The sequence below is a fragment of the Equus caballus genome, chromosome 7 (genome assembly GCF_041296265.1).
Source record: "Equus caballus isolate H_3958 breed thoroughbred chromosome 7, TB-T2T, whole genome shotgun sequence".
In the NCBI taxonomy this organism is placed as follows: Eukaryota; Metazoa; Chordata; class Mammalia; order Perissodactyla; family Equidae; genus Equus; species Equus caballus.
In genome coordinates, this window is record NC_091690.1 from 73432416 (window position 1) to 73457892 (window position 25477).

General features: G+C 59.2%; 1 protein-coding gene and 1 pseudogene across 13 annotated transcripts in view; one reads left to right on the plus strand and one right to left on the minus strand.

The window, feature by feature from the left end:
* ARAP1 (ArfGAP with RhoGAP domain, ankyrin repeat and PH domain 1) overlaps positions 1-25477 on the plus strand; it is a 62572-nt gene that overhangs the window by 33609 nt on the left and 3486 nt on the right. For 7 of the 13 annotated variants that reach the window (XM_023645801.2, XM_023645802.2, XM_023645804.2 and 4 more), the window contains 26 exons: positions 604-671; positions 1315-1445; positions 1579-1734; positions 2111-2180; positions 2486-2606; positions 3017-3219; positions 4507-4613; positions 7086-7285; positions 9206-9291; positions 10487-10669; positions 11758-11932; positions 13077-13211; positions 15085-15220; positions 15496-15598; positions 16476-16671; positions 16949-17000; positions 17108-17271; positions 17443-17655; positions 17983-18088; positions 18516-18663; positions 18753-18839; positions 18927-18995; positions 19316-19433; positions 20849-20962; positions 21236-21381; positions 21924-21956. In XM_023645801.2, the coding sequence (XP_023501569.1) occupies positions 604-671; positions 1315-1445; positions 1579-1734; positions 2111-2180; positions 2486-2606; positions 3017-3219; positions 4507-4613; positions 7086-7285; positions 9206-9291; positions 10487-10669; positions 11758-11932; positions 13077-13211; positions 15085-15220; positions 15496-15598; positions 16476-16671; positions 16949-17000; positions 17108-17271; positions 17443-17655; positions 17983-18088; positions 18516-18663; positions 18753-18839; positions 18927-18995; positions 19316-19433; positions 20849-20962; positions 21236-21381; positions 21924-21956 (3320 nt within the window). The remainder of the gene's footprint in view (positions 1-603; positions 672-1314; positions 1446-1578; positions 1735-2110; positions 2181-2485; positions 2607-3016; positions 3220-4506; positions 4614-7085; positions 7286-9205; positions 9292-10486; positions 10670-11757; positions 11933-13076; positions 13212-15084; positions 15221-15495; positions 15599-16475; positions 16672-16948; positions 17001-17107; positions 17272-17442; positions 17656-17982; positions 18089-18515; positions 18664-18752; positions 18840-18926; positions 18996-19315; positions 19434-20848; positions 20963-21235; positions 21382-21923; positions 21957-25477) is intronic. The other 6 variants (XM_023645803.2, XM_070274429.1, XM_070274432.1 and 3 more) reach the window with 1 other exon arrangement.
* LOC138925187 (small ribosomal subunit protein eS12-like) lies at positions 6094-6480 on the minus strand (annotated as a pseudogene).

The following is a 25477-nucleotide window of genomic DNA, read 5'->3' on the forward strand; positions in this document are numbered from 1 at the left end:
GCCCGAGCCAGGCATGGGGTTCTGGGTGGGTGGCCTGGGACTGGGGCCCTCGAGAGTCTGCGAGCATCGCTCTCCCCTTTCTCCTGGGCCCTGCCACCCGCCCACTGTGTGGCCCTGGACAGTGAGCCCATTCTCTCCATCCTCAAAATGGAGACAGCACCAGCCTGTCTGACCTGCTAACTGCTGGGTGCCGGCATGTGGCAAACCTCTTGAGTTGCCCATGGTTTAAAGTCTGGGAGTATTTCCCAAGACTGAATGGTTTGCTTTTCCTTGGATTGTCCCCCTTTCTTGATCCTTGATTCTCTTTGGGTTTTTTAGCCTTTTTGACACAGTCCCCGCCCGTGGCCCCCCAGCTTGCTGCCTGTTCAGACCTTCCTGTGGCAGCCTGGCCTCTCCTTTGGCCACCCCCAGGGCCGTCCTATGAGGCCCGAGAATATAAATAGCACTTCCTGTCCCCTGTGCTGCCTCTTGAAAGCCAGGCGTGGGTGGCGGTGGGGTTCTCTCTCAGGTCAAGGGTGGCCTTTGTGAAGCCAGGCCCAGGTGCCCAGGAGGGGAGGCCAAGCTCCTTGCTTCTGAGTCTCCCCCTACCCCATCTCTCCCCAGATGACTCTGACTACGATGAGGTCCTGGAGGAGGGGCCAGGGGCCCCAGCTGGCGTGATGACCAAGAAGGTGGGGCAGGGTGGTGGTTAGGATTTGGGCTGGCTGCCTGTCAGCGTGGAGGGCGGGCTGCCCAGCTGCCTTTCAGACCCTGGGACCACCAGGTAGAGAAAGGCAGCGGGCTCCCAGGAGAGTTCCCTTCCCTCTTCACTGTCTGCCGTGCAGGCGGTCAGGAGTCAGGCACGGCCCCAGAGCACTGGCTGGGGGTCTGGAGGCTCTGGTTTGGGGCTCCAGCTACAGTCTTCAGCTGCATCTGCATGGCTGTGTGTGCCCTCTTCCCTCGGTGTTTTCAGCACATCTGTCTTGGAGTGTCTGTCCCTCTGTTTCTGTTTCACTTTCTGTGTCCCCATGTCACCCTTTCTCTCTGTGTCTTCAGTTTCCACCCTTGCGTCTTTTTCTCGATCCTTTTGTCTTTCTGTCTTCGTCTCTGATGTGGGCTGGTGCCTGCACTGATTTGCTCTGTCTCTGTGACCCTGTTTCCCTGGGTCCCTCTGCAGTCTGCCAGTGGGGGAGGGGAGTGTGAGGAAACAGAAGTAGAAGTGCTGAGTTGTGTGGGTCCGGGATGGAGTGGACAGAGGGGGGTGTGGCAGCCCCCGCGTGGATGTGATCTGGGCCTCAAAGGGAAGCATGACGCTGAGCGGGTCTTGGAGGACAGGAGGAGCCCCCAGTGAGCCGAGTCCCACGGGCCGTGCGTGTGGCCAGTCTCCTGAGCGAGGGGGAGGAACTGTCTGGGGATGACCAAGGGGATGAAGATGAGGATGACCACGCCTATGAGGGCGTCCCCAAGTGAGTGTCCGCTTCTCTTTGCTGGTTCTCCCACCCAGCCGTCCTCCTTCCCCAAGCCCAGCCCCCATCTCCTCAGCCCTCCTTCACAGGAGCCCCCACCCCAGCCCTCCTCATTCCATCTTCTCCCCCCCAGCGGTGGATGGCACACCAGCAGCCTGAGCTCATCCTTGCCCAGCAGCCTCCTGATCCCCGAGCTCCCACCATACCCCATGGACGGGCTGCCTGGGGGCCCCACCCCTGTCACACCGGTCATCAAGGCCGGCTGGCTGGACAAGAACCCACCACAGGGGTGAGTGAGGCCTGTTGGGTCCTGCTGGTGCTTGACATGGAGCGGGCAGTACTCTAGTATACTGGTATCATGGACTCAAAAACCAGAGGAGCCAAGGTTATTTAATCAGGTCTCCCTGCAGGCAGACTGTAACCACCCATCATCCCCATCAGACCTATGTTTTATTACCCTTAAAGTTGGGAAGTCCTACTCTGAGTCTCATTTCGGTCACTCTTGCTGTAGGTAAAGTCTGTCTTCTCAGTGATCATTTGGGATCCTTCAACCTGGCTCTTCCTAACTTTGTATGTGGCTGCCATAGGGGGCTGGGGTAATCCTGGAACCTCCCCTCTAATCCCCAATCCTTTGCTTTGTTATCCCTCTGCCTCTGCCTCTCCAGATCTTATATCTATCAGAAGCGATGGGTGAGACTGGATGCCGATTACCTGCGATACTTTGATACTAACAAGGTGAGTTTCATGTTGGTCCCTGACGTGACCCGTGCTCCAGCCTGGTCGTAGACTGAACCCCAACACTGGACCTGGGTGAAGCTGAGTCCTCACCAGTGCTCCAGTCTGACTACTTGATGTGTGTCCTCCTGGCCTGTTGGGGAGCTGTGGGCTGTGGGCTGTGGTCAGGGTCAGCATAGGGGCTGTCCCTGACCCCCTCTGGAAGATAGGGCTGCAGCCTTCATTTCAGCTGAGGCTGAGGGTTCAGGGAGGGGCTGGGCCTCTGGGGGCCCCACCCCAACCCCTAGAGCTCCTCTCTTTCCCAGGATGCCTACTCTAAGCGCTTTGTCTCTGTGGCCTGCATCTCCCACGTGGCTGCCATCGGGGACCAGAAGTTTGAAGTGATCACGAACAACCGGACCTTTGCCTTCCGGGCAGAGAGTGATGGTGGGGACTGGGCAGGGAGAAGACTGGCAGTTCAGTCTTATAAGGGCGGGAGGAGAACCAGGGTACATCTGCTCTCCTCACGTCAAACCCAGAGAGGAGTCAACCCTCTGTGAGGTGGGGGAGGGAAGGGGGCACTGCCTGGCCGGCTCTGTGCTTGAGACACCCACTGAGTCCTCAGAAGCCCAGGTTCCCATTTATGGGGAAAAGGCTCGGATAGGCAGATGGCGTGCCCAGCCGAAGTGGCACAGCTGGGATTGGAACCTGAGCTCGTCCAAGTCAGAGAACTCTGAGACAGTCAGAGATAGGTGGGCTTTCTGACAGAGGTGTTGCCTGAGGAGCCTGGAACTGGGAGCCCTTGGGGGGCTCCTTGCCAGGCTGAGCGGGGCTTCCTCCTTCCCCTTTGCCTGCAGCGGAGCGGAAGGAGTGGATGCAGGCCCTGCAGCAGGCGGTGGCCGAGCAGCGTGCCCGGGCCCGGCTGTCGAGCGCTTACCCATTGGGTGTTCGAGGCCCAGAGCCAACTGACCGCGCTGGCAGCCTGGAGCTACGTGGCTTCAAGAATAAACTGTATGTGGCCGTGGTAGGGGACAAAGTGCAGCTCTACAAGAATCTGGAGGTGTGAAGGAATCGCCAGGCTGCCAACTTTTCCCCTACCCCCTGCCCACCTGGTCCCTCAGCCCCTCTCTTGCCTACGTGGTCCCTCAGCCCTGCCACCTGCCCCCTGCCCACCTGGTCCCTCAGCCCTGCCCCCTGCCCTCCTGGTCCCTCAGCCCTGCCACCTGCCCACCTGGTCCCTCACCCCTTCCCCTGCCCACCTGGTCCCTCAGCCCTGCCCCCTGCCTACCTGGTCCCTCAGCCCTGCCCCCTGCCTACCTGGTCCCTCAGCCCCTCCCCTGCCCACCTGGTCCCTCACCCCTTCCCCTGCCCACCTGGTCCCTCAGCCCTGCCCCCTGCCCCCTGCCTACCTGGTCCCTCAGCCCTGCCCCCTGCCCACCTGGTCCCTCACCCCCTCCCCTGCCCACCTGGTCCCTCACCCCTTCCCCTGCCCCCTGCCCACCTGGTCCCTCAGCCCTGCCCCTGCCCACCTGGTCCCTCAGCCCTGCCCCCTGCCCCCTGCCCACCTGGTCCCTCAGCCCTGCCCCCTGCCCCCTGCCCACCTGGTCCCTCAGCCCCTCTCTTGCCTACGTGGTCCCTCAGCCCTGCCACCTGCCCCCTGCCCACCTGGTCCCTCAGCCCTGCCCCATGCCCTCCTGGTCCCTCAGCCCTGCCCCCTGCCCACCTGGTCCCTCAGCCCTGCCCCCTGCCCACCTGGTCCCTCAGCCCTGCCCCCTGCCCTCCTGGTCCCTCAGCCCTGCCCCATGCCCTCCTGGTCCCTCAGCCCTGCCCCTGCCCACCTGGTCCCTCAGCCCCTCCCCTGCCCTCCTGGTCCCTCAGCCCTGCCCCTGCCCACCTGGTCCCTCAGCCCCTCCCCTGCCCTCCTGGTCCCTCAGCCCTGCCCCTGCCCACCTGGTCCCTCAGCCCTTCCCCAGGCCTACCCGATCCCTCAGCCCCTCCCATGCTCATCTGCTCCCTCAGCCCTGCCCTTGTTCTTTCTCCCTTCACCTGACGGAGCTCAGCCCTTTGCCTGCCCCCTTCCTGCCCCTAGTTCTGACCTCGTCCCCTGCCTGGTCCCTGAATGTTACCCTCCCATCACTGCCCTGGCTCCTGCACCACCTACCTATTGCTATATGGCCTCTGAGCCCGGGTTCATTTTCCCATGCCCAGATTCCTGAGCCCTCCCTTATCTCCCTCCTAGGCACTTTCTAGTCTCTAAGGTACCACCTTCCCCTCCTGTCTGTCCCCTCCCTGGGCCTTGAGCCCCACCCCCCAGGCCTTGCCTCACCCCTTCCTATCTGCCTGCCAGGAATACCACCTGGGCATTGGCATCACCTTCATCGACATGAGCGTGGGCAACGTGAAGGAAGCAGACCGGCGCAGCTTCGACCTCACCACCCCCTACCGCATCTTCAGGTGAGCCTCCCGTTGCTCAACTGCATCCTCACTCCCGCCCAGAATTTTCTCCTGCCATATGGGATGCTGCTCCTTGTTCTAGGATGGATCTCTCCCCTCCCTTCCCAGCCCTACTCACCCCTGCTGTCCTTTTCCTTCACTTGCTAGCCTGCTCTGATCCCTTCTTTCTAAGAAATCTCCCTTTTACCCCACCTCCCTCTGGCCATCACCGTCCCTGCTTCCCCACCACACTGCTCTCAGAGTTGCCCATACCGGTTTTCTGCAACGGCCACTCACCCTGCTGTCCCCTCCAGCCTGCCCTGCTCCCTCGAAAGTGCTCATCTGTCATTAATACTTGTTCGAGATCAAAGGATGCTCTTCACTCCTTGTCTCGTGGGGCCTGTCCTGGGTGCGCCTCCTTGAGCCTCCAAGACTCTACCATCTTGATTTCCTCTGACCTCAGCCATCCCTCAATGGTCTGTCTCTGCCCTCTGTCCTCTCCCTGGGGAGGCTTTCCCACTCCCGCACCTTCAGCCGCCACCTCCGAGGCACTGTGCTGGGCCTGGGTTCGAATCCTATATATTAGTCCGCTCAGCTGCCGTGACAGAATACCACAGGCGGGGGCTTTAAACAACAGAAGTTTATTTTCTCACAGTTCTGGAGGCTGGAAGTCCAAGGTCAAGGTGCCACCAGGGTTAGTTTCTGGTGAGGCCTTTCTTCCTGGCTTGTCGACGGCCACCTCCTCTCCGTGTCCTCACAGTGCCTTTCCTCTGTGCACACGTGGAGAGAGCCTTGTGTCCCTTCCTCTTTTTATAAAGAAACGAGTCTTGTCGGAGTAGAGCCCCACTCTTAGGACATAATTTAGCCTGAATTATCACCCTAGGCGCTATCTCCAGATGCAGTCACACTGGGGGTCAGGGCTTCAACCTATGAATTCTAGGGGAACACAATTCCGTCTCCATAACATCCTGAGTCTATCGCTGGGTCACTGTGTGACCCGGGCGAATCACTTGGCCTCTCTGCGCCTGTTTTCTCCTCTATGAACAGGATGAGGCAGTCTTTGTAAAGCTGTTATCCTACACAGTACGTGGTAACTGCTTGGCGGACGCTTGCATCCTCATGCCTCCGTCCTCATCTCCTTTGCCCTTAGCTCAGATCTCTGTCTCCAGCCGGGTCTTTCTCCTGGGCTCTAGACCTGCATGTCTAACAACTTTGTGGACATCTCCCCTCTTCCGCCTCAACTCACGGTTCCTCCCGGGCCCCCTATCTCCTCCCTGGGCACCCCTGCCTCTCCTCTTCACCCCTGTGCAAACTCCTCACCACCCCTGTCTTGCCTGCATCACTCTCTCCTCCTCAGGTCCCTCCCATCTGCCCCTCACCATTTTGCCCTCGGCCTGTGGGCCCTCTGGCCTGGCGCCCGCATCCTCACCCTTCGGCTGCCTGTCTGCCTACCAGAGGGGTCTTTTTTGTTCTTTTTGTTGAAAGCCAAGTTTTTATTTGTTCATTCCTTGCCTTTGGAGTACTCGTCAATGACATCCTTGGCCTGAGATTCTTTGCTGTCATCCTTAACCACCACAACCAGCCACTTTCCGAGTCTTCCTTCTCTGTCACTTTTACAGAGGCCCATCCGTTCCCCTAGTTTCTGGTTGTCATCAGCCTTAATTAGGTTGAGCTGGTGTTCAGCGCCAGGGGCCTTCACCAGCCCGGCAGACACAGGCTCACGCATTGGATTCAGGACACAGACATGGGCTTGGCGCTTGGCCAAGGCCTTGGCAGCTTAGCAGCTTCCACGTGCTAGGCCTTCGTGGACGAGGCTGGTGTCCAGCACCTCTCGGGAAGTAGTACTAACGTCCATTACCTCTGCAGCAGCAGTGCTTTCCTGGGCCATGGCGGTGGGTTATGGGTGGAGCCAAATCCTAAATGCACACACGCGACTCGGTGGCAGCAGGAAAAGAAAAAGCCAGAGGGGGAGATATCTCTGTACCCTCCCCTCCTCCCCACTGAAACCCTCTATTGCTTCTGCATTGTCCTCTGGGTGCACTTTGACCCCCTCTGCCTGGCACAGGCTTGTGCCTGTCTGTCTCCCAGCCTCTTCTCTGCCAGTCTGCCCATCCTGCCTGCAGGTCCTGGAATGCCCTGTGTGCCACCCTGCCCCTCTGCACATGCTGTTCTCTCTGTCAAGAATGCCCTTCTACCTCTTCACCTGGCTAAGCCCTTCTCATCTGTCAAATCTTAGCTCAGGCATCATTTCTTCCCAGTAGCCTTTTCTACTCCCTGGGGGAGCGGAGCCCCCTCTGGGCTCCAGCCCCCATGTGCCTGTCTGGTTTGTGGTGTCCTTGCCTTTGTCCACGCCCCCCCCCCCCCCCCCAGACCCAGGATGCCTCCCTCTTCTGACTAGGAACTCTCAATATCTTCTTCTCCCCACTTCATGCTGTGCCCCTCATGCTGTCCCCAGATCCCTCTGAGCAGCCCCCCCAACTCCTGTGTCCCCAGCTTCTCGGCCGAATCGGAGCTGGAGAAGGAGCAGTGGCTGGAGGCCATGCAGGGAGCCATTGCCGAGGCCCTGTCTACCTCGGAGGTGGCCGAGCGCATCTGGGCTGTGGCCCCCAACAGGTTCTGTGCCGACTGTGGGGCTCCCCAGCCTGACTGGGCCTCCATCAACCTCTGTGTCGTCATCTGCAAGCGCTGTGCAGGTGTGTGTCAAGTGGGGCACCAAGCTGAGGCAGGACAGGGCTGGAGGGCTGGGATGGCAGGTGGCTTGTCTGGCGGGAGGGGCCAGAGCGAAGACAGTAGTCAGAGATCACTGTTTATGACGTTGCACCTGTGCGCCGAGCCTTTCCCACCATGACTAACCTGCAGCCCTCACATCGCAAGGCAGGGATTCCACTTCTCACATCATGGGTGGGGACATTGAGGCACAGAGAGGCAAAATGGCTCGTTCAGGGTCACCTGGCAAGTAAATGAGTCTGGATTTGAGCCCAGGCCTCTTGGGTTTCAGCACCCCTGTCACATCAGCAGAGCGGAAGGAGGTGAGGCAGGAGGGGATGGCAGGGGCCAGGCCAGGCAGGGCTTTGCCTGCAGAGGGAGCAGCTGGTGTTCCCTCCAGAGAGGGGTGGGAGGGACATGGCCACATTTGTGCGTCAGACTCTGGCTGGTGGGTGGAAGCTAAGTTGGAGGAAGTGAGACAAGAGACCAGTGAGGAGGCTGCTGCAGGATCCATGAGAGAGAGGAGGCAGCCTGGTCTGGGGCAGTGATGGAGATCATTCGAGAGATATTCAGGATGTACGGCATACAAGTCCCAAAGACAGATCATACGAGGAGGATGAGAAAGAAAGAGGGCAGAGCCCAAGATTCATTCATCTATTCAACCAGCATTTGTTGAGGGTCTGTGATGCACCAGATGCTGTGCTAGCTGCTGGGGATTGGGTCCCCAGGGGAGCTGACAATGCCCAGGTGGCAGCTTTGGGCGGCTAGAGGTGGAGACCCAGGGGGAGGAACCGTTCTGGGGAAGTTGCTGAGCTCTGTGAAAAACCCTGAAGCCTGTGAGATGTTCAGGGCAAATGTCCAGGAGACCTTGGGCTGTGAGGTCTGGGTGCAGGAAAGCGAAGGCTCGAGTGGAGACCAGATTAGGGAGGCATCAGTTCGTGGAGGGGTGAGGGTGACTGGAGTGGACGAGGGACTCCATAGGAGGCTGCAGACGGACGTGGGGCCAAGACTAGGGCCAGGCAGAGCCAGGCACTCCTAGTGCCCCCAGCTCCCTCCCTGCTCCAGGGGTCCTTTGTGGAACCTGTGGCTGAGCAAGGCTGCATTCCTTCCAGCCCCAACCCCCGTCTCTCCTTTCATTCAACAGAGATTTGTTAAGTGCCAGGCTTTGTTCTAGGTACTGAGGCTAGACTCTAACTAACAGGTAGTCAAGGTTCCTGCTCTCCTGCCGCTTCCATTCTGGTGGGGAGAGGCAGAAACTACATACATGAACCAAGGGAACCCATAGAGGTATTGGCTAACAACAGGTGCGAGGCAGAAATGTGTTGTTTGTCTGGGAAGCCTTCTTGGAGAAGGTGACATGTCCGCTGAGAGCTGAATGACAGGAGGGAGCAGCCCTGGGGAGATGGAGGAAGAGAGTCAGGCAGAAACAACAGTGAGCGCAAAGGCCCTGAGGCAGGAATGAGCATGGACAGTTAGAAGAGAGTGGAGGAGAGAGGGGTTTGAGATGAGATCGCAGGGGAAGTGGGTAAGGACTTTAGATCTGATTCTGGGGATCCACTGGAGGGTCTTATGCAGGGATTTGAAGGGGATTTGCATTTTAAAGAGACCCTTCTGGCTGGGCTTATGTGGAGAGTGGCCTGCAGGAGGCCAAACATGGTTATAGGGATCCAGCTAGGGGCTCCTGCAGGAGCCCAGGTGACAATTTCAGGGTTCAGTCTTGTGGTGTGGGGAGCAGAGCTGTGTGGCTGGATTCCGGAGCTGTGCGGGAGGTGGAGCTGCAGGCCTAGCCCCTGGGTCCTGCCCGTGGCTTCTCCATCTGTCCCTGAATGGGCACTGGGTGGGTGGCGGAGTGAGCGCTCGTGTGAAGGAGAGGGCCTCGATGACCCTGAATCTGGCCCTGTCTCCAGGGGAGCACCGTGGCCTGGGTGCTGGCATCTCCAAGGTGCGAAGCTTGAAGATGGACAGGAAGGTGTGGACGGAAACACTCATTGAGGTGGGAGGCCCCTGCTTGCCACCTACATTTGGAGTCTGCCCCACTCAGCCGCTGCCTGGGTCTCCCAGCCCCGTCTCCCCCATCTCCCCAACCCCAGCATCCTGGAGCTAGAGGAGACCTTTGGGATCATCTGGTGGTTCGGGATTTGGGAAAAGTTGATTTTTGGCAAAGTCAGCAAACTGGCCAGTGAGCTAAGAATGTTTTTACAGTTTTAAAGGGTTGTAAAAAAAAAAAAAAAAGAATGTACAACAGAGACTGTGTGTCCTGCAAACCCTTGCTTCATTTTATCTGTACTCCCATGTGCCAGTGTGTAGGAGTATGTACGTTTGGGGGCGCACTCATATATGTACATTTGTGCCTGTGTACTTGGGGTTCCCAGGTACTCCCACGTGTGGTAATTACAGGGGAGAAGGTACATCAGGCTGGACCCAGGCCCCGACCACACAGGGCCTTCCTGACAGCCTCAGACAAGTTGCAGCCTCCAGAGCAGTTTGGGTGTCATGTTCCCTGTGAGTTAGGGTTTGAATCCCCAGTTTACAGAAGAGAACATTGAGGCCCAGGGAGAGAAAATGACTTGCCCAAAGTCACAGAATCAGTCAGTGGTGGCAAGGGCTATTTCTGCTTTGTTCTCTGCTGTGACCCCAGCACCCCACACAGGACCTGACAAAGAGGCCAGTGGGGACACCCAGGAAGTGGCTGTGGAACGAATGATCAGCAGAATGAAAGAATGAATAAACTAGGCCCCTGAATACTGGACCCCTGGGACCCCCAGAATCTGCACCCACTCCTCTTCCCCTGAGCCCAGAGAGGCATGTCAAGGATGGGAGATGTTTCCCAAATCCTTGCCTACCCACTGACTGACAGGGTGGGCCCTCCCTACCAAGCTGTGATAGCCTCAGGAACGCAGAGTTCCAGATGTGGGACTGGGTGGCAAACAGCAAGGCCCCCAACCAGGCGCCTGCCATGGGGCATCCACCTGTCAGACTGCCTGCCTCTTGTCCCATCATAGACTGCCTGCTGGCTCTGGCCTGGGGCTGTTGGGGAGCACCCACAGCCACCAGTAGGCCGGGCTGCGCTCAGCTTCCCTGATGGGAAAGTGGGCTGGTGGCCTGGCTGACAACTGTAAAACCAAGATGTGCCGGGCACCGACCCCTGGCCGTAGGCTGCCCCTCTAACCTCTTGCCCACACCCTCAGCTCTTCTTACAGCTGGGCAATGGCGCTGGGAACCGCTTCTGGGCAGCCAACGTTCCCCCAAGTGAGGCCCTGCAGCCCAGCAGCAGCCCTAGCGCCCGGCGGCGCCACCTGGAGGCCAAATACCGCGAGGGCAAGTACCGCCGCTACCACCCACTGTTTGGCAACCAGGAGGAGCTGGACAAGGTCAGGGCACGGGGCCTCTGGGGCCCCTTGAGACTACCTGCTTTTCCCTACACTGTCATGGCCCCTTGAGACCACCCCCTTTCTTCCCGTCCTCTCATTCCTCTCAGCCCATCTTTTCCACCAGTTCAGAGTGATGAGCTGGCATATGGGGAAACTGAGGCCCAGAGGGCGGAAGGGCCCTGCCTAAGCCACAGGGAGAGTTGGGGCAAAGCAAGAAGGAGCCAGGTCTGACCCTTGGGCCAAGGCCATGTCTCCAGCATCTGTCTGCCTTCCCCACTCCTGATTCCTCTGTCTCCCGCACCCCATCCTGCTCCTTCTGAATCCTGCCAAAAGGAGTGAACTTGATGGGGATGCTATTTCCTGTCAGGCTCATGAAAAACAGCTGGCTGCTCCGACCCACTCCCTTCCACACCCTACTCAAGATGAGGCCCCATGTGGGCCCCAAGCCCCGACAGGCTGGGAGCCAAGCCCTGGGCCCTGGTCTGGCTCACCCTGAGTAGGAGGTAGCCTGCTCCGAGGCAGGGGGATGCCACTTGTGACCTCTGTTCAGCCTTCAGCCCCTCCCCCAAGCAGCCCCACCCAGGCAGGCTCAGTCTAGCTAGAAGCCCAGCGGGAGCTAGGCCTCCACCTCCCAGGAACCCAGGCGTCCAGCCCCCAGCCCAGCCCAGTCTAGCCCGCCAGCCAGGAGGGGCGGCAGCTCCCATTGGTTGGGAGGACTGGGCAGGCAGTGAGGAATTCAAATGTGGGAGGAATTAGCTACAAAGCACCCCCTCTGCCCTTCCACAAGGCAGAGGGAGCCAAAGAGGCTCTAGAGAACAGGCTTGGTGCTGACAGGGTCCTGGGGCTGCCACAGGGGTGAGACCTAGGCCGCTGGGACCCCCAGCCTCTGCAGGGCAGCCCCTGCCCACCCTCCACGCTTGGCCTTTCTCTTCCTCCTCCCCTCTCTTTCTTCCTCCATCTCTTTCACCCTGAGGATGGGTCCCCAGCCCTGGGTGACTCCTTCCTCGTGCTCCCTCTCTGCCTCCATGCCGCCTTTCCCATTGGCCCCTCACTCTGGCTTGGGCTGACCCTCCCCTTCCTCCTCCCAGGCCCTGTGTGCTGCAGTCACTACCACGGACCTGGCTGAGACCCAGGCGCTCCTGGGCTGCGGGGCTGGGGTCAGCTGCTTCTCAGGGGACCCAGAGGCCCCCACGCCCCTGGCTCTTGCTGAGCAGGCGGGGCAGACACTGCAGATGGAATTCCTTCGGAACAACAGGACCATGGGTGAGCAGCCGGTGGGACTGTCTGCCTCGAGGGGTGGGGCCTCCCTGCTGCCAGGGTTGGGCCCTTTGCAGGGGATGCTGGGTGGGGGTCTACAGGGCTCTGTGGGTCACCCTGGGAGGTGTGATTTACATACCATTTGAGCTGTAATTGCAGCTCCTTGGGGGGCCCTGGTGCAGCAGTGTGTGTGTGATTTGGGGTATGTTTGGGTTTGCATGTCAGTGTACATTTGTGCATCGGCTGCTCCTCCATACATGTGTCCCTTTGTGTCTCTGCATCTCTCTCTGTGTATTTGTGGGTCCCTCTCTGACCTGCAGTGTGGGCCCTCAGAGAGGCGTCTGTGTACCAGTGTCTCTGCGTCCCTGAGCTGCTGTGGGTCTCTGTTTCCTTGCACCTGGGGGTGTTGACGGCTTTGGGGTTTGTGTTTGTGCAGAGTGTGCTGTGTTGCTGTGTGGGTGTCGTGTTGCATGTCTCCATGTGCGGGTGACCCACCGTGGCAGCCCTGTCCGCTGCTGTCTGGGTGGGGCTCTGCCACAGACTGGGGTTGGGTCCCATTTGGCTCCCACTCTGGGGGTGGGTAAGGAGGGCATGGTGGGGTGAGTGCTGCTGGTCACGGACCGGGGCTGGCCTCTGAGGCCACATCCCAGGACTGAGGGTGGAGCTCTGTGGCCAGGGCTCTGGGCTCGGGGCCACGGGTGGGTGGGGAGTGCTGGGCTGGACAGAGCCCAGGTGTCCAGGGAGGCACAGGAGACCACCCAGCTGGCTTGGGCTTTGGGACCGCAGGGAGAAGGGCTGGAACCAGGCTGCTTCCTGAGCTTTGCATCTTCTGGGACGAACCTCCCTCTGGGGATTGTTAGTGAGTTTACCCAAGGCCCTCGTCATTCTAGTGTACTGGCCCTATGCTTCAACAGGGAGAGTGTGTAGGCTGGGCTGGGGAATCAGGGGGGCTTCCTGGAAGGGGAGGCACTGGAGCTGGGCCTTGGGAGAGGGCAGAGTGGGTTAGGGGAAACTCTGGATGTGGCAGTGAGACGCTGCTAGTCTAGGGAGCTGGTGACTTGAATGAAAGCTTAGATGCCCAGCCCAAGTCGGGGTGAGGGGGGACATCCTTGGATGGTGAGCATGACCATTCTTTCCGCCTTCCCAAAAGAGGTACCTCGGCTAGATTCAATGAAGCCCTTGGAAAAGCACTACTCAGTTGTCCTGCCAACTGTGAGCCACAGTGGCTTCCTCTACAAGACTGCTTCAGCCGGCAAGCCGCTGCAGGACCGCCGTACCCGTGAAGGTGGGTGCCGGGCCAGACCCTGCCCTGGCCGTGGCATTCTGGCTTGGTGGCAGGGCAGGGAAGCCAGGGCTGGTGAGGCTGGTGGACCCATGATGGTGTCAAATGCACTCTGGCAGAGTCACCCTGAAGGGCTTCCTGGAGGTCGTCTCTGGTACACAGTAGGTGCTTAATAAATGGGCTGATTAGGGTGGGAGTAGGGCACAGCACTGTAGAGGAATTCACTGCCAGGGTTTCCTGTAGACTGAAGAAGCTTTTGTTGAGCCCCTCCTGGGGTGGGCCCTGTGCTGGGCGTCTGGTACCTGGAGCCTGCGGGTGGTAGGAAGTTGGAGGAGTAAGCTGAAAGCTCCGACCCTCTCTCATCTCAGCCTTCTATTTGCTCCCCACTCTGAAGCAAATCCACAGTCCTTAGCACATCCCACAAGGACCTGCGCGTCAGCTGCCCATTCCATCACCTCGCCAACCCCTCTCCTGTCCCTCACTCTGCTCCAGCTTTACTGGCCTCCGTGTTACTCCTCAGACACGCATGTTTACTCCCACCAGGGCCTTTGCCCTTCTGTTCCCTGTCCCCAAAGTGCTTTTTCCCACGTATTTGCATGATCAGTTCCTCACTTCAGTCAGATCTCTGTTAAATATCACTCAGAGACTTCAGCCCCGAACACTTTATCCAAAATAGCACACCCTGTTTACTCTACTTTTACACTACTTTCACACCATGGATCGGACAGTAATTTGTCTATTTATAGGTATATCTGTTGATTCTCTGCACCCCATTGGAATATGAGCCCCTCCTGGTCACCACCGTAGCCCCCAGTACCTAGAACAGTCCCTTCCACCCAGTGGGCACTTGGCAGATGTCTGCAGGGTGAAGTGACTGAGGCAGGGCTGGCGCTCCTGGAGGGAACCCAGCCTCGGGGGCAGGCTCCAGGACTCATTGCCCTCAAAAGGGCAAATGTCCTGTCCTCATAGACAGGACGAGAGACAGTGTCTGCTAGGGGAACACTGTTAAGGCCATTGCTCATGCATTCCTCAGCACTCCTGGAGGAAGCCCTCCAGCTCCCAGAGAGATTTCTTTGGAACTGTGTGCTGTTCACCACCTCAGTGCCCCTGGGGCCCTGTCTGGTCCCCCTCCCTATGCCTGACAATGTCATTTATGTAACTGCCTGAGTCATCCTTCTTGCCCTGGGTTCCAGGAAGCTCTGAGCCATTGTAAAGCTCAGTGCTGTGAACTATGCAAGGCTGCATGGCCTTGACATTCTCTTCTTCCTCCCACCTTTCCTGGTCCAGATTCCCATTTCTGCTTCTTTATGGGATCTTGTCATCTCCTCAGAGCCATTATAGGAGGAGGCAGAGTATAGAGTGATAGGAGCTGCTGGCAAAGGAGGGGAGAGTACAAGGGGGCATTTGGGCTGGCCTGGATGGATGGAGGGCGTGGAGGAGGGGACGGAGTGAGCAAAAGCAGGGGGTGTGGGGCGTGTGGTTGGAGACGTGGCTGGAGAGGTGGGCAGGGGCAGATCTGGCAGGGCCTTGAATGCCAGGCTGAGAGGGGCACAGATTTTGTCCTGAGGAAAAGGGGGGCATGGGACGATTTTGAGCAGAGAAAGGACAGAGTCTGATTTTAGCTAGATCACGTTTGAATCTTGGAAGAAGCAAGGCTGGGAGACCAATGAAGAGGCCGCTGCAGTGGCCCAGGGGAGAGTGTGGTCCGGGCTGGGATGGTGGGACTGCCGGGAGGAGGATGGGTTTGGGGGAAGCTTGTGAGCTACAATGAAGACAACACTGGTCATCTGGGAGGGGGCCTGGGGAGGATGTAGCAGTGGTATTCAGGTGAGGGTGGGGCGTTCCCTCATGGCTCCCCTGCCCAACTTCTCCCCAGAGTTTAGCCGACGCTGGTGTGTCCTTAGCGACGGGGTCCTGAGCTACTATGAGAATGAGCGGGCAGTGACCCCCAATGGGGAGATTCGGGCCAGCGAGATTGTGTGCCTGGCAGTGCCCCCTCCCGACACCCACGGGTGAGTGCCCCTGGGCAGAAACACAGATTGTTATTGCTGTAAGGTCCAACCCCTCACTGGGGAGACAGGGAAACAGGCCCAGAGAGGGGCAGGCCCTCCCCAGGATCACACAGCAAACCTGGCTGTACTAGGGCTGAACCAGGTTTCCTGAGGCCCCAGCCTAGGGCTTTTGCACCACCTCATAGTGGGGCAGGTGAAGGGCAGTCACCAGGTGGTGCTGGGGGTGGGCCAAGGCGGGCTGGGGTGGGCCTGAACCCTGGCCTGTGTATCTACAGCTTTGAGCACACCTTTGAGGTGTACACAGAGGGAGAGCGGCTGTACCTGTTTGGGCTGGAGAGTGCGGAACTGGCTCATGAGTGGGTCAAGTGCATTGCTAAGGTGGGCCTGGGTCAGTGGGCGGATGTGGGGAGAGTCTGACAGGGCCCAGGGTAGGACCTCCTGGCCAATCCCATGTATCCCAGCTCCCCCACCTCATGGAGCAGGGGCTGGATGGAGGGCAGCAGACACAGGGCAAACTTGTTGGGCCAACAGCCTGACATAATCTGCAGCCCCTGTGGGGGAGGTCAGGAGACCTATCTCAACTGTGTGGAGGAAAGGCCGTGGGCCTTGCACTCTGTGGGTGCTCAATACATGTTTAATAATGAATGACGGTCAGAGCCATCGTAGGATGGACAGTGCTAGCTCCAGGGGGAGTGACCTCCTTGTCCTGGAGGAAGGAGGCAGGGAGACTGCAGGAGCGCTCTGCCCTGGGGACTAGAGCCAGGTGCCCTCTGGGGTCCCCTGTGTTGTGAGGGCCTGTGACTCTTATTTGTTTGTTCATTGATCAGTTGTCTGTGAACCTCCTGATGGTCAGGCCTCAGAGCCCTGAGGACCCAGAGGAACCAGTCTGGATCCTGGCTCTTCAGTGGCTCCCATGCTGGTGGGGGAACAGATGGGGTCTAGACAGCACCAACAATGTATCGGTGCTACAACAGAGGGCAAGAATGCTTGTGCACCATGGGGCCCCAGAGAAGGGACATCCTTGATGGTGTCTGGGTAGGTTTTCAGAGAAGGGCACGTCTGAGTGGGTATGAAGTGGGGCATGATACCCAGTTTGTTCATCATGCTGGGTTCTGCCCTGGGGAAGATAGAGGAGGAGCTGGGTGGGAAATGGGCATGTGCCCACGAGCTAAAGAGCTGGGGTGTCCTGGGTAGGCAGTGCTGTTGGCTGATGCATCTCCCCGGGCGCCTCCCCTCTCCCTGGCCTCCCCACCAGGCGTGTGTGCCTCCCCTGGCTGAGGATCTGCTGGCCCGGGATTTTGAGCGCCTTGGGCGCCTACCCTACAAAGCTGGCTTGAGCCTACAGCGGGCCCAGGAGGGCTGGTTCTCCCTCACCGGCTCCGAGCTCCGTGCTGTCTTCCCAGAAGGGCCTTGTGAGGAGCCACTGCAACTTCGGAAACTGCAGGAGCTTTGTGCGTGGACCCAGACCTGGGCCCCCCACCTCCAGGGCACCCCATCCTGGGCTCCCAGGCCCCCTGCCCCTCCCCGGAAGTCTGAACTCTACCCTGGCCTGGCCAGAAGGAGCCAGCCTGCCTTCTCATGTCCTCTCCTGCCCTTGGGGTGCATCTCAGTGACTCCATGTATTGGCGGGTGGGTCCTGGGGGTGTGTGTGCCCAGAGAACCTCAGGAGGGAGCAGGTTGGGGACCATGAACAGGGCCTGGGCCTCACCTCGACTGGCTCCTCCACAGCCGTCCAAGGCGACAGCGAGAACCAGGTGCTGGTGCTGGTGGAGCGTAGGAGGTGAGCCCTGGCCTCCCTGAGGGGCTCTGAGAAGTCTGTGGCAGTCCGACAGGCCTGGGGGGGTGGGGCAGGGACAACCCCCAAGTGACTGACTGTCTCCGGCCCAGGACGCTGTACATCCAGGGCGAGCGGCGGCTGGACTTCACGGGCTGGCTGGGGGCCATTCAGAAAGCAGCGGCCAGCTCAGGGGACACGCTGTCGGAGCAGCAGCTCGGAGACTCAGATATCCCGGTGATCGTGTACCGCTGTGTGGACTACATCACGCAGTGCGGTGAGCCCCGCCCCCAGGACAGGCCCCGCCCCCCAGAGAGACTTGGACCTCCTGCCCCCCTTCCCAGGATCCCTTTCAAAGTAGCAAGTCCCCTTGACCGGCGTCGTCCTCCCCCCAGCAAGGCCCCTCGGCATTGTCCCTGCCCCCAGCTCAGCCCCACCCCCCCTCCAGGCCTGACCTCCGAGGGCATCTACCGCAAGTGCGGGCAGACGTCGAAGACACAGCGGCTGCTGGAAAGCCTGCGGCAGGACGCTCGCTCCGTGCGCCTGAAGGAGGGCGAGCAGAGCGTGGACGACGTCTCCTCGGCGCTCAAGCGCTTCCTGCGGGACCTGCCCGATGGGCTCTTCACGCGAGCCCAGCGCCTAGCCTGGCTGGAGGCCTCAGGTAGGTCCTGCAGCCGTGTGCAGCTGGAGACCCAGGCCACTGCCCCCCAACTCAGGATTCCCTCCTCTCCCATCACGCACCTCGTGTCCCAGCCGACAGGCTGCAGTCCCCTCCTTCCTCTGCTTCTCATTCCTGTTGGCACTCTGTACAGAGCCAGGGTCTCTTGGAGGTGGAGAATTCTTTATCCTTGTTGAGTGCCTGGTGGGATTTGACTTGGACTGGGACAGGGATGCTGTCACCTAGTATGAGAGGCCGAGCAGCCAGAGGGGTGGGAAGGGGAGGTGGTTACAGGAGGGGTCCTGACCTGCCCTATCTCCCCCCACCCAGAGGTTGAGGATGAGGAGGAGAAAGTCTCCAGGTACCGAGAGCTCCTGGCACATCTGCCCCCAGTCAACCGGGCCACGGTGAAGGCCCTCATCAGCCACCTGTACTGGTGAGGAGTGGTGCTATCGCAAGGCTCTGCGGGAAGGGATGGAAAAGATTCTGCTACTCCCAGGCCTGCCACCGCCCGCCCTGGGAACCAGGGAGGCCTGGGAGCTGAGTGTAGACTTAGGGTGTGCTCTGACCTTGGATGCTTTGTGTCCACCTGACTTCCTGCAGAGTGGGAGAGGAGAGGAGGTTTCAGCTCAGGGCCAGGGGACCTTGGCCAGGTCTCCCAGCTTCCCAGCCCTCTTTCTCCCCCAAGACCCAAGACATGGCCAGAAAAACTGTCCCCTCTTCCCCTTAACCAGTGGTCCACTCTGACCAAGACCTTCCTTGCCCTCACCCAGGGGCCAGTCATGGGCCTGTCAGGTATGGGAAGGTGAGGTGGGAAGTTCTGGGCTGAACTCCACTCAGAGCCTCTGTCCTCCCCTGTCCAGTGTCCAGTGCTTCTCAGACACGAACCAGATGAACACGCACAACCTGGCGATTGTGTTTGGGCCCACGCTGTTCCAGACTGATGGGCAGGACTACAAGGCCGGCCGCGTGGTGGAGGACCTCATCAGCCACTACGTAGTGGTGTTTAGTGTGCGTGCCCGGCCAGTGGGCGGTGGAGGGCAGGACTGAGCCTCCCGGGCGGCAGTGATGATCTGTCCCTATCCCTCTGTCCTTCCCAGGTGGATGAGGAGGAGCTGAGGAAGCAGCGGGAGGAGGTCACTGCCATTGTGAAGATGCGCGTGGCTGGTGCTGCCAGTGGGACCCAGGTGAAGGATGGGGCCTGGGGCAAGGGGCTCAGGCCAGCCACCTGCACCCGCTCCCAAGACCTCCAGCTGAGCCCTGTGTCCCCACAGAATGCCGGTGACTTCATCTGCACCGTGTACCTCGAGGAGAAGAAGGCGGAGACCGAGCAGCATGTCAAGGTTGGGGCCAGGGACCTAGAAGCCACAGGGTCAGAAGAGTCAGGCTGGGCCAGGCGCGGGCTCACATGGCTGGAGGAGCAGGGCTTCCATCCCAAAGGGAACCCCAGTTTGGGACCTGTTTCTGGCTGGTGCCAGGCCTGTCTCTTCCCTTCCTTCGCACCCAGCTCATCAGAGACACCCCCACCACTCAGAGATACCCCCTGCATCCCAGGACTCCAGAAGACCCTGAGAGGGGTGGGCTCGGCCCCTGGACCACACAGCAAGGCTGTGGCAGAGTAGGGGTGGGGGATAGGATAAGCTGATCTCCACGGTCACCGCAGATCCCAGCCTCCATGACAGCTGAGGAGCTCACCATGGAGATCTTGGATCGCAGGAATGTGGGCATCAGGGAGAAGGACTATTGGACCTGCTTCGAGGTCAACGAGAGGGAGGAGACAGGTGGGTGACCGCCGGGATTGGTGCAGGGTGTTGTGTGCCCTGTCCTTGTCTGGGCTGCAACCCCAGTCTGTCCTCCCCACCCCGCAGTGTGGAGACTGTGGTGGCAGGGGTTTTGGATGATAGATGTTGCTGTCATGCTGTGATCTCAGTGGAGGTGGTGAGGGTGCACCGTGGGGGTCGAGGTGATGGCTGTGATGTGGCTGGCAGGAGAGACAGTGAAGGGGGTAGCTGGTGTCAGCTATGATGATGCTTTCTCGGGTGCAATGAGCGTGATGTTGCTTGCAGGGGTAGTGATGCTGAATTTAATAATGGGATTGTAGGTGACACTGGTGGTGGTGAAGGGGGTAGCAGGTGGTGATGACACGCAAGAAAAGTGGGGTGGGTGGTGGTGTGGATAAGAGTGGTTGTGGTGCTGTTGTGAGGGGCTGTGGTGGTGAAGGGGTGATACTGGCATTTTAGGGTGAAGGGCCGTGGCTGTGGAGGGGGAGGGTGTACCTGTTCATTTGTTTTACTATTATTTGTTGAGTCCAGGCTCTGGGCTGAAGAGCCAGACACACAGTCCCTGCCCTCATGGGGGTTAATCTGGTATGGCATAGAGACATTAATCCTATTATCACACCATAGACAGATGACTACAGCTGTTCACTGCTGGGAGGGAAAGGACCATGGGGCCACCAGTGCTTTTAACAGAGTCTCTGGCTTCTGAGTCCCAGAGCTGGAAGGTGAAGGAAGAGTAGGGGTTACTCAGTGAAGAAGAGTGGAAACTGTGCTGGCAAAGGCCCTGTGGTGGCCAGGACACCGCCTTCCAAGGAGCTTGAGTTTAGGGCACTGAGGGGGTTGTGGGACACGGTGGGAGATAGAGGCAGAGGTGGCCACGTGGGGCCTGACAGCGATGCAAGGCTACTGACCAGTTGGTGATTGGGACTTTGAAAAGATTGCTGCTTGCTGCTGGGTGGAGAGAGGTGGGGGAGAAGGGAATGAGAGCACACTCAGGAGACCTCTTTGAAGGCCACCGTGTTAGTCCGAGGAGAAGATGGTAACGTGGCCAGGGTGGCGGCCATGGAGACGGAAAGAAGCAGAGAGATTTGACATGTGGAGGGAGGGTGAGAGGGAGGAGGGTTTCTTTCTGGCTTGAGTGGCCTGGTGGGTGGTCTGTTCTCCCTGATGGGGACACACAGGGGAGGTCGCCGGCCTGGTTTTGGATGTGTGGGGTTGGAGCAGCTTTGGTCCCAGACAGAGGTGTGAAGCCTGAAGCTCGAGTGTGGGAGGGGTGGTCATGGGGATGTGTCGTGGCACTAGGAGGTGGTGGGAGTGGATGGTGCCGGTGGACATGTAGGTGATGTGTGTCCGTGTGCCAGCCCTCAGTGCTGGCAGGCCTCATGGCCCTGGTGACAGTGGGTGTGACCTCTCCCCAGAGCGACCCTTGCACTTTGCGGAGAAGGTGCTGCCCATCCTACATGGGCTGGGCACAGACAGCTACCTGGTGGTGAAGAAGCACCAGTCCATGGAGGCCATGCTGTTGTACCTGGGTAGGTGGTGTACCTGGGTGGGTGGTGTACCTGGGTGGGTGGTGTACCTGGGTGGGTGGTGCCTGCAGGGCTGGGTAGGCTCATGGGTCCCTCCATCCAGAGCCAGGGTGGGACCTGGTGGCACCAGGCAGGAACAGCTCAGGCAGGGGCGCCAGGTGGGCAGGCCTCTTTGGAGGTTGGGGCAGTTTTCTTCATCCCGGGACCCTACCCTGGGTGTCTTTGTCTGTGGGCAGGGGGTTGGTGCAGCCCATGCCCCCTCCTCTCCTCCCCCAGCCAGCCATGTGGGCGACACCAAGCACGGCATGATGAAGTTCCGTGAGGACCGCAGCCTCCTGGGCCTGGGCCTGCCCTCAGGCGGCTTCCACGATCGCTACTTCATCCTCAACAGCAGCTGCCTGCGGCTCTACAAGGAGATCCGGGTAAGTGGCCCTGCTGGGTCCTGCCCTGCGATGGGCAGCTGCACCCGAGCGTGCTCAGACACCCATGCACAAACATTCCCCTGGGTCTGCCAATGGGAGCACACCCATCACAGGGTCTTGGGGAGAGCTGTAGACTCTTGGAGTCCCTCCTGCTGTGGCCCTGGCTGGCCACTTTGCTGTGCCCTGGAGCCCCACTAGGCCCTGCTACCTAGATGCCATCACATCAGGCACATGTTGTCTCACCTGTAGCTGTGCCTTGGCACAGCACCCACAAGAACAGGCTACATGGTGACAGCCCCAAGTTGTGGCCCATCCATGTCTTGTCACTTCACAAGTTGTACCTCTTTCTGGCCCACTCCATGCCCACTTTGTCCACATGCCAAGTGTCCTCCCACACCAGACTCCAGACTCCATTCTGGTACCACCCCCCGCCGCCATCTTTTGCACACACATGCCACATCCTACCTTGCACCACTGCACACACTGTCCCAGCTCTGGACCTGAGCCTCCTTCTTCCGTAACCCTGATCCTCTATCAAACAGAGCCAGAGGCCATGGAGCGGGGTCCCTGAGACCGTGAGTAGCTGTGGGCCGACTGCTAGCTGCCTTACACCGCCTGGGGGCCAAGTGAGCCTGGAGCTCAAGCAGGGCTCCTGGCCGTCTCCAGGCATGGCTCCCTGCCCCTTGCCAGTTGACAATGGGCCTCTACCTTAAGGCTTGTGGTCTAGGCTCCTGCCCTTCATCCCCAACCCTGTCCCAGAGTCCTTTCCCCAAGGTAGGGTCCCGCATCAGTGCGATGCTCTAGAATGTTCCAAAGGGCTCAGTGTGGAGGCTGTGGAGCCAGTGACGGAGGCCCCTAGGTTTGAGTTAGAGCTCTGATACTCATCTCCTGTCACCCCTGGAGCCACTCTCTGTCCAACCCTGGAGAGAGTTGCAGGGCTATCCAAATGTCTTTGCTGCTGCCCTGATCCTAAAAGGCCAGGGTGGGACTACAAGGGCTTGTGGCCTGTTGCCTGCTTGTGACAGCAGGGCCTTCTCCACCTCCCTGGTGGGTTGCCAGCCCTTGTTTGCACACCTCTGGGAGAGGGAAGCTCATCCACTCCTCCCTTGGGGCTCCCCTGTCCATAGAGGGATACTTCTGCCTGGAGAAGGGCCTTGCTCTGGTTTAGCTGAGAATCTGCCTCCTGAGGTGCCCCTGTGGGTCCCAACTGTGCTTCAGGGGCCGTAGAGCATAGATGCCCTGCAGAGACAGGCAGCGGAAACATGTTTCCAAGCCCAGGGGACTCGCCTGAGCTCCCACAGCTGCCCGACTCGTGTCTCTAGGCCTTCCTGCCCCTGCATCTCCTGAGGACCTCCAGACAGGCCTGACTGCCATGGAGGGAGCAGAGCAGATAGAGCAGGACCCTGGTTTCTTCTCTTTGCACATTATACCTCTCTTAATGCATCCTGGGCTCCTGCTGACCCTTGTGGGGAATGCCTCCTCTTCTCTCCCTTGCCTCTCTCTTTGATCACATTCTTCTTCTGGGCCTGTCCACCCCTCTAGTCAGTCCCCCTTGGTTCTAGGATGTTATGCTCCTGGCCCCCTCTGTCTAGGGGTGCTTAGCCCCTTGGAGCAGAGCAAGACCGTCAGTGTGGGCGAGGGGCAGTTGGAAAAGCAGCTGCTGATCCCTTGGCATGGAGGGGAGAAGGCAGGAGAGCTAGAATCAGGAAAAGACAGCTAATGTCTGTCAAGCCAGGCTTGGTGCTGGGCCCTTCACGTACTGGGACGTAATCTCACCACTGTCCTGTGAGGAGGGCATCACCCCCGTTTCATAGGCCAGAAAGCAGGCTTCAGGTGACTCGCTCAAGGCCATCTCTGGGCGGCAGACTCTGACTTAAATCCAGATTGATTAGCATCAGAGCTCCAGCTGTTTTCTCCTTGAAGGATAAGAGTGAAGGACTCAGCAGCAAGGGGCTGATCGGGGCCGGCCTGAGCAGTGCTCTCCCCAGGGGCTGCGGTACCTCGGGCCTGACAGAAGCCCCAGGAAGAGGGGTGTTTTGACTCCTGTGGTAATTCTGGTGTTTGCTGGTTTATGAGGCAGCAGGACAGAAGATTTGAAATTGGGACAGACCCTGGCAGTTCAGGATATGCGAACACCCAAGCCTCGTCCTGGGGAGTCTCTCGTGGTTAAAGACCCATTGGCACCTGGCAAAGGCACGTTCTAGAAAGATCTTGGTTCCAGCAGAGGTCTTTGAGCTTCAAGGGTTGAACTTCCTTCTTTGACAGTGACCTCATCCCTCAGAGAGGCTGGAAACATGAGCTGTTTCATTGGAAATAAGTCTTTGGGCACCAAAGAAGATGACACTGACTGACTCTCCACTCGCCCCCTAGTAGCCCCCGCAGCCTCCCTGTTTCGGCCCTGGACGTGCCATACGCATGCTGCGCGTATGCCATGCATACTGGGGCCCGGGGAAGCGGAGGCCTGAGGACTGTTTTTCCAGATTCTTGAGGAGCCACCGCCTGGTTTGAGCTCGGTTCCTGCGGTCTCTCTGCGCTCTGACTGGAGCCATCATTCCTGTCACACCCCCAGGCCTGCTCCTTCCACTCTTGATTCAGTTTACTCCTCGCTTCTAGTTCTCTTCCCCTCATACCCGCAGCCTGCTTTCCATTCCCTCAGCCTGATTCCTTCTGTACCTGCAGCCCAGTTTTCCCTCCACCCTTTCTTCTGCCATGCCCTGAGCCTGGTGCCGTCTGTGCCTGCAGCCTCATTTCTTTTACAGCCTCTGTCTCAGTCTTTCCATCCCCTCTACCTGGTTTCTTCCAACCTACAGTTGGATTTCTTCAGTGCTCTCAGCCTGGCTTCTTCCCTGCTTGCATGTGGGTTTTTCCTTGTGTTCTCCCCACACCTTGTTCCCATATCTGCAGCCTGATTTCCCTTCCCAGGCCCCAATTCCCTCCCTGACACAGCCCTGATCATCCCATGCCTGCATCCCGGCTTGTTCCAGGCCTTCTTGGGCATGTGACCATTGTCAGGTCAGGTGCTAGGTGTCAGAGATATAGGGCTCTCCCATCAGGGCCTTGGTCATTAGGGGGTTTAGGGCGAAAGGTCCCTAGTAAGCTCCTCTTAAACCACACCCCTGTGACAGCACCGAAGTCTCCACTAATCCTTAGGCAGCCTCTTCTTTTGTGACCTCACAGGAAAGGCCACCAGTTCCTGAAATTCTCCACTTCCCTGACAATGCCCTAGTCCCCTTTTTTCTTCCTGCTGAGGAGCCATGCCTGGGGGTGGCTGAGAGCGATGGTGGGGAACAGGGTAGAAGTGGCTCAATCTTTGACCCCCAGTTTCGGTTGTAAGTGAGTCCCGCTCCCCTGCCGTCCACCTCAGTGCCCCTGCTGGCTCCAGGGGTACCTGGTGGGGGCAGGGCTTTGAGCAGGTGGCTCTCAGAGCAGGAGGAGGGCTCATTACCTTACCCTCCAGCCAGCCTCTTCCCAGGGGGGTCATTGCTCCCATCCCCCTGCCTCCGAGCCAGCCTGCTCTTTTCCATAAGCGCAGACCCATGTGCAGAGGCGGGGCCGGAGGTGAGCATATCAGTGATCTGGCGCCCCTCCCCAGCACATTAGTCTCTCGCTTCCTGACCTAGACCACGGGGAAGTTCTTCCTTTGGTCTACCGAACAGCCATTCTGCTTCAGCTTGAGTCATTAGCCTTCCCCTCGTGGAACCAAAGAGCTAGTAACTGCTGACCTACAAGCCTTCTTTTCACACGGTCAACCCTGGAGCCTCCGTGGGGCAGGGAAGGGTGACAAATAAGTCACCTGAGACAAACAGACAGAAACAGCCGCTGAGGCTCTCCGCTCACACTTGCTCGGCAGTTTTGTGTCAGAGCGTGATGTGCACACTTCTCCCTCCACCGACATCTGGTCCAGCCGAGGCTGCAAGTCAGTTCTCCAGTTGGCCGGGCAGCAGGGAGGCACTGGGAGTCACTGCTCTGGATGCCCCGCTGCAACGGCTGCCTCGGGGACTGAGGGTTGACTGTCTGATGCTGCTGCAGAGAGAGAGGCCTGGGGGGCTTCGTCGGGCAGGATTGTGAGCAGGGAGGGCTTTGCCAGGAAGGCTTC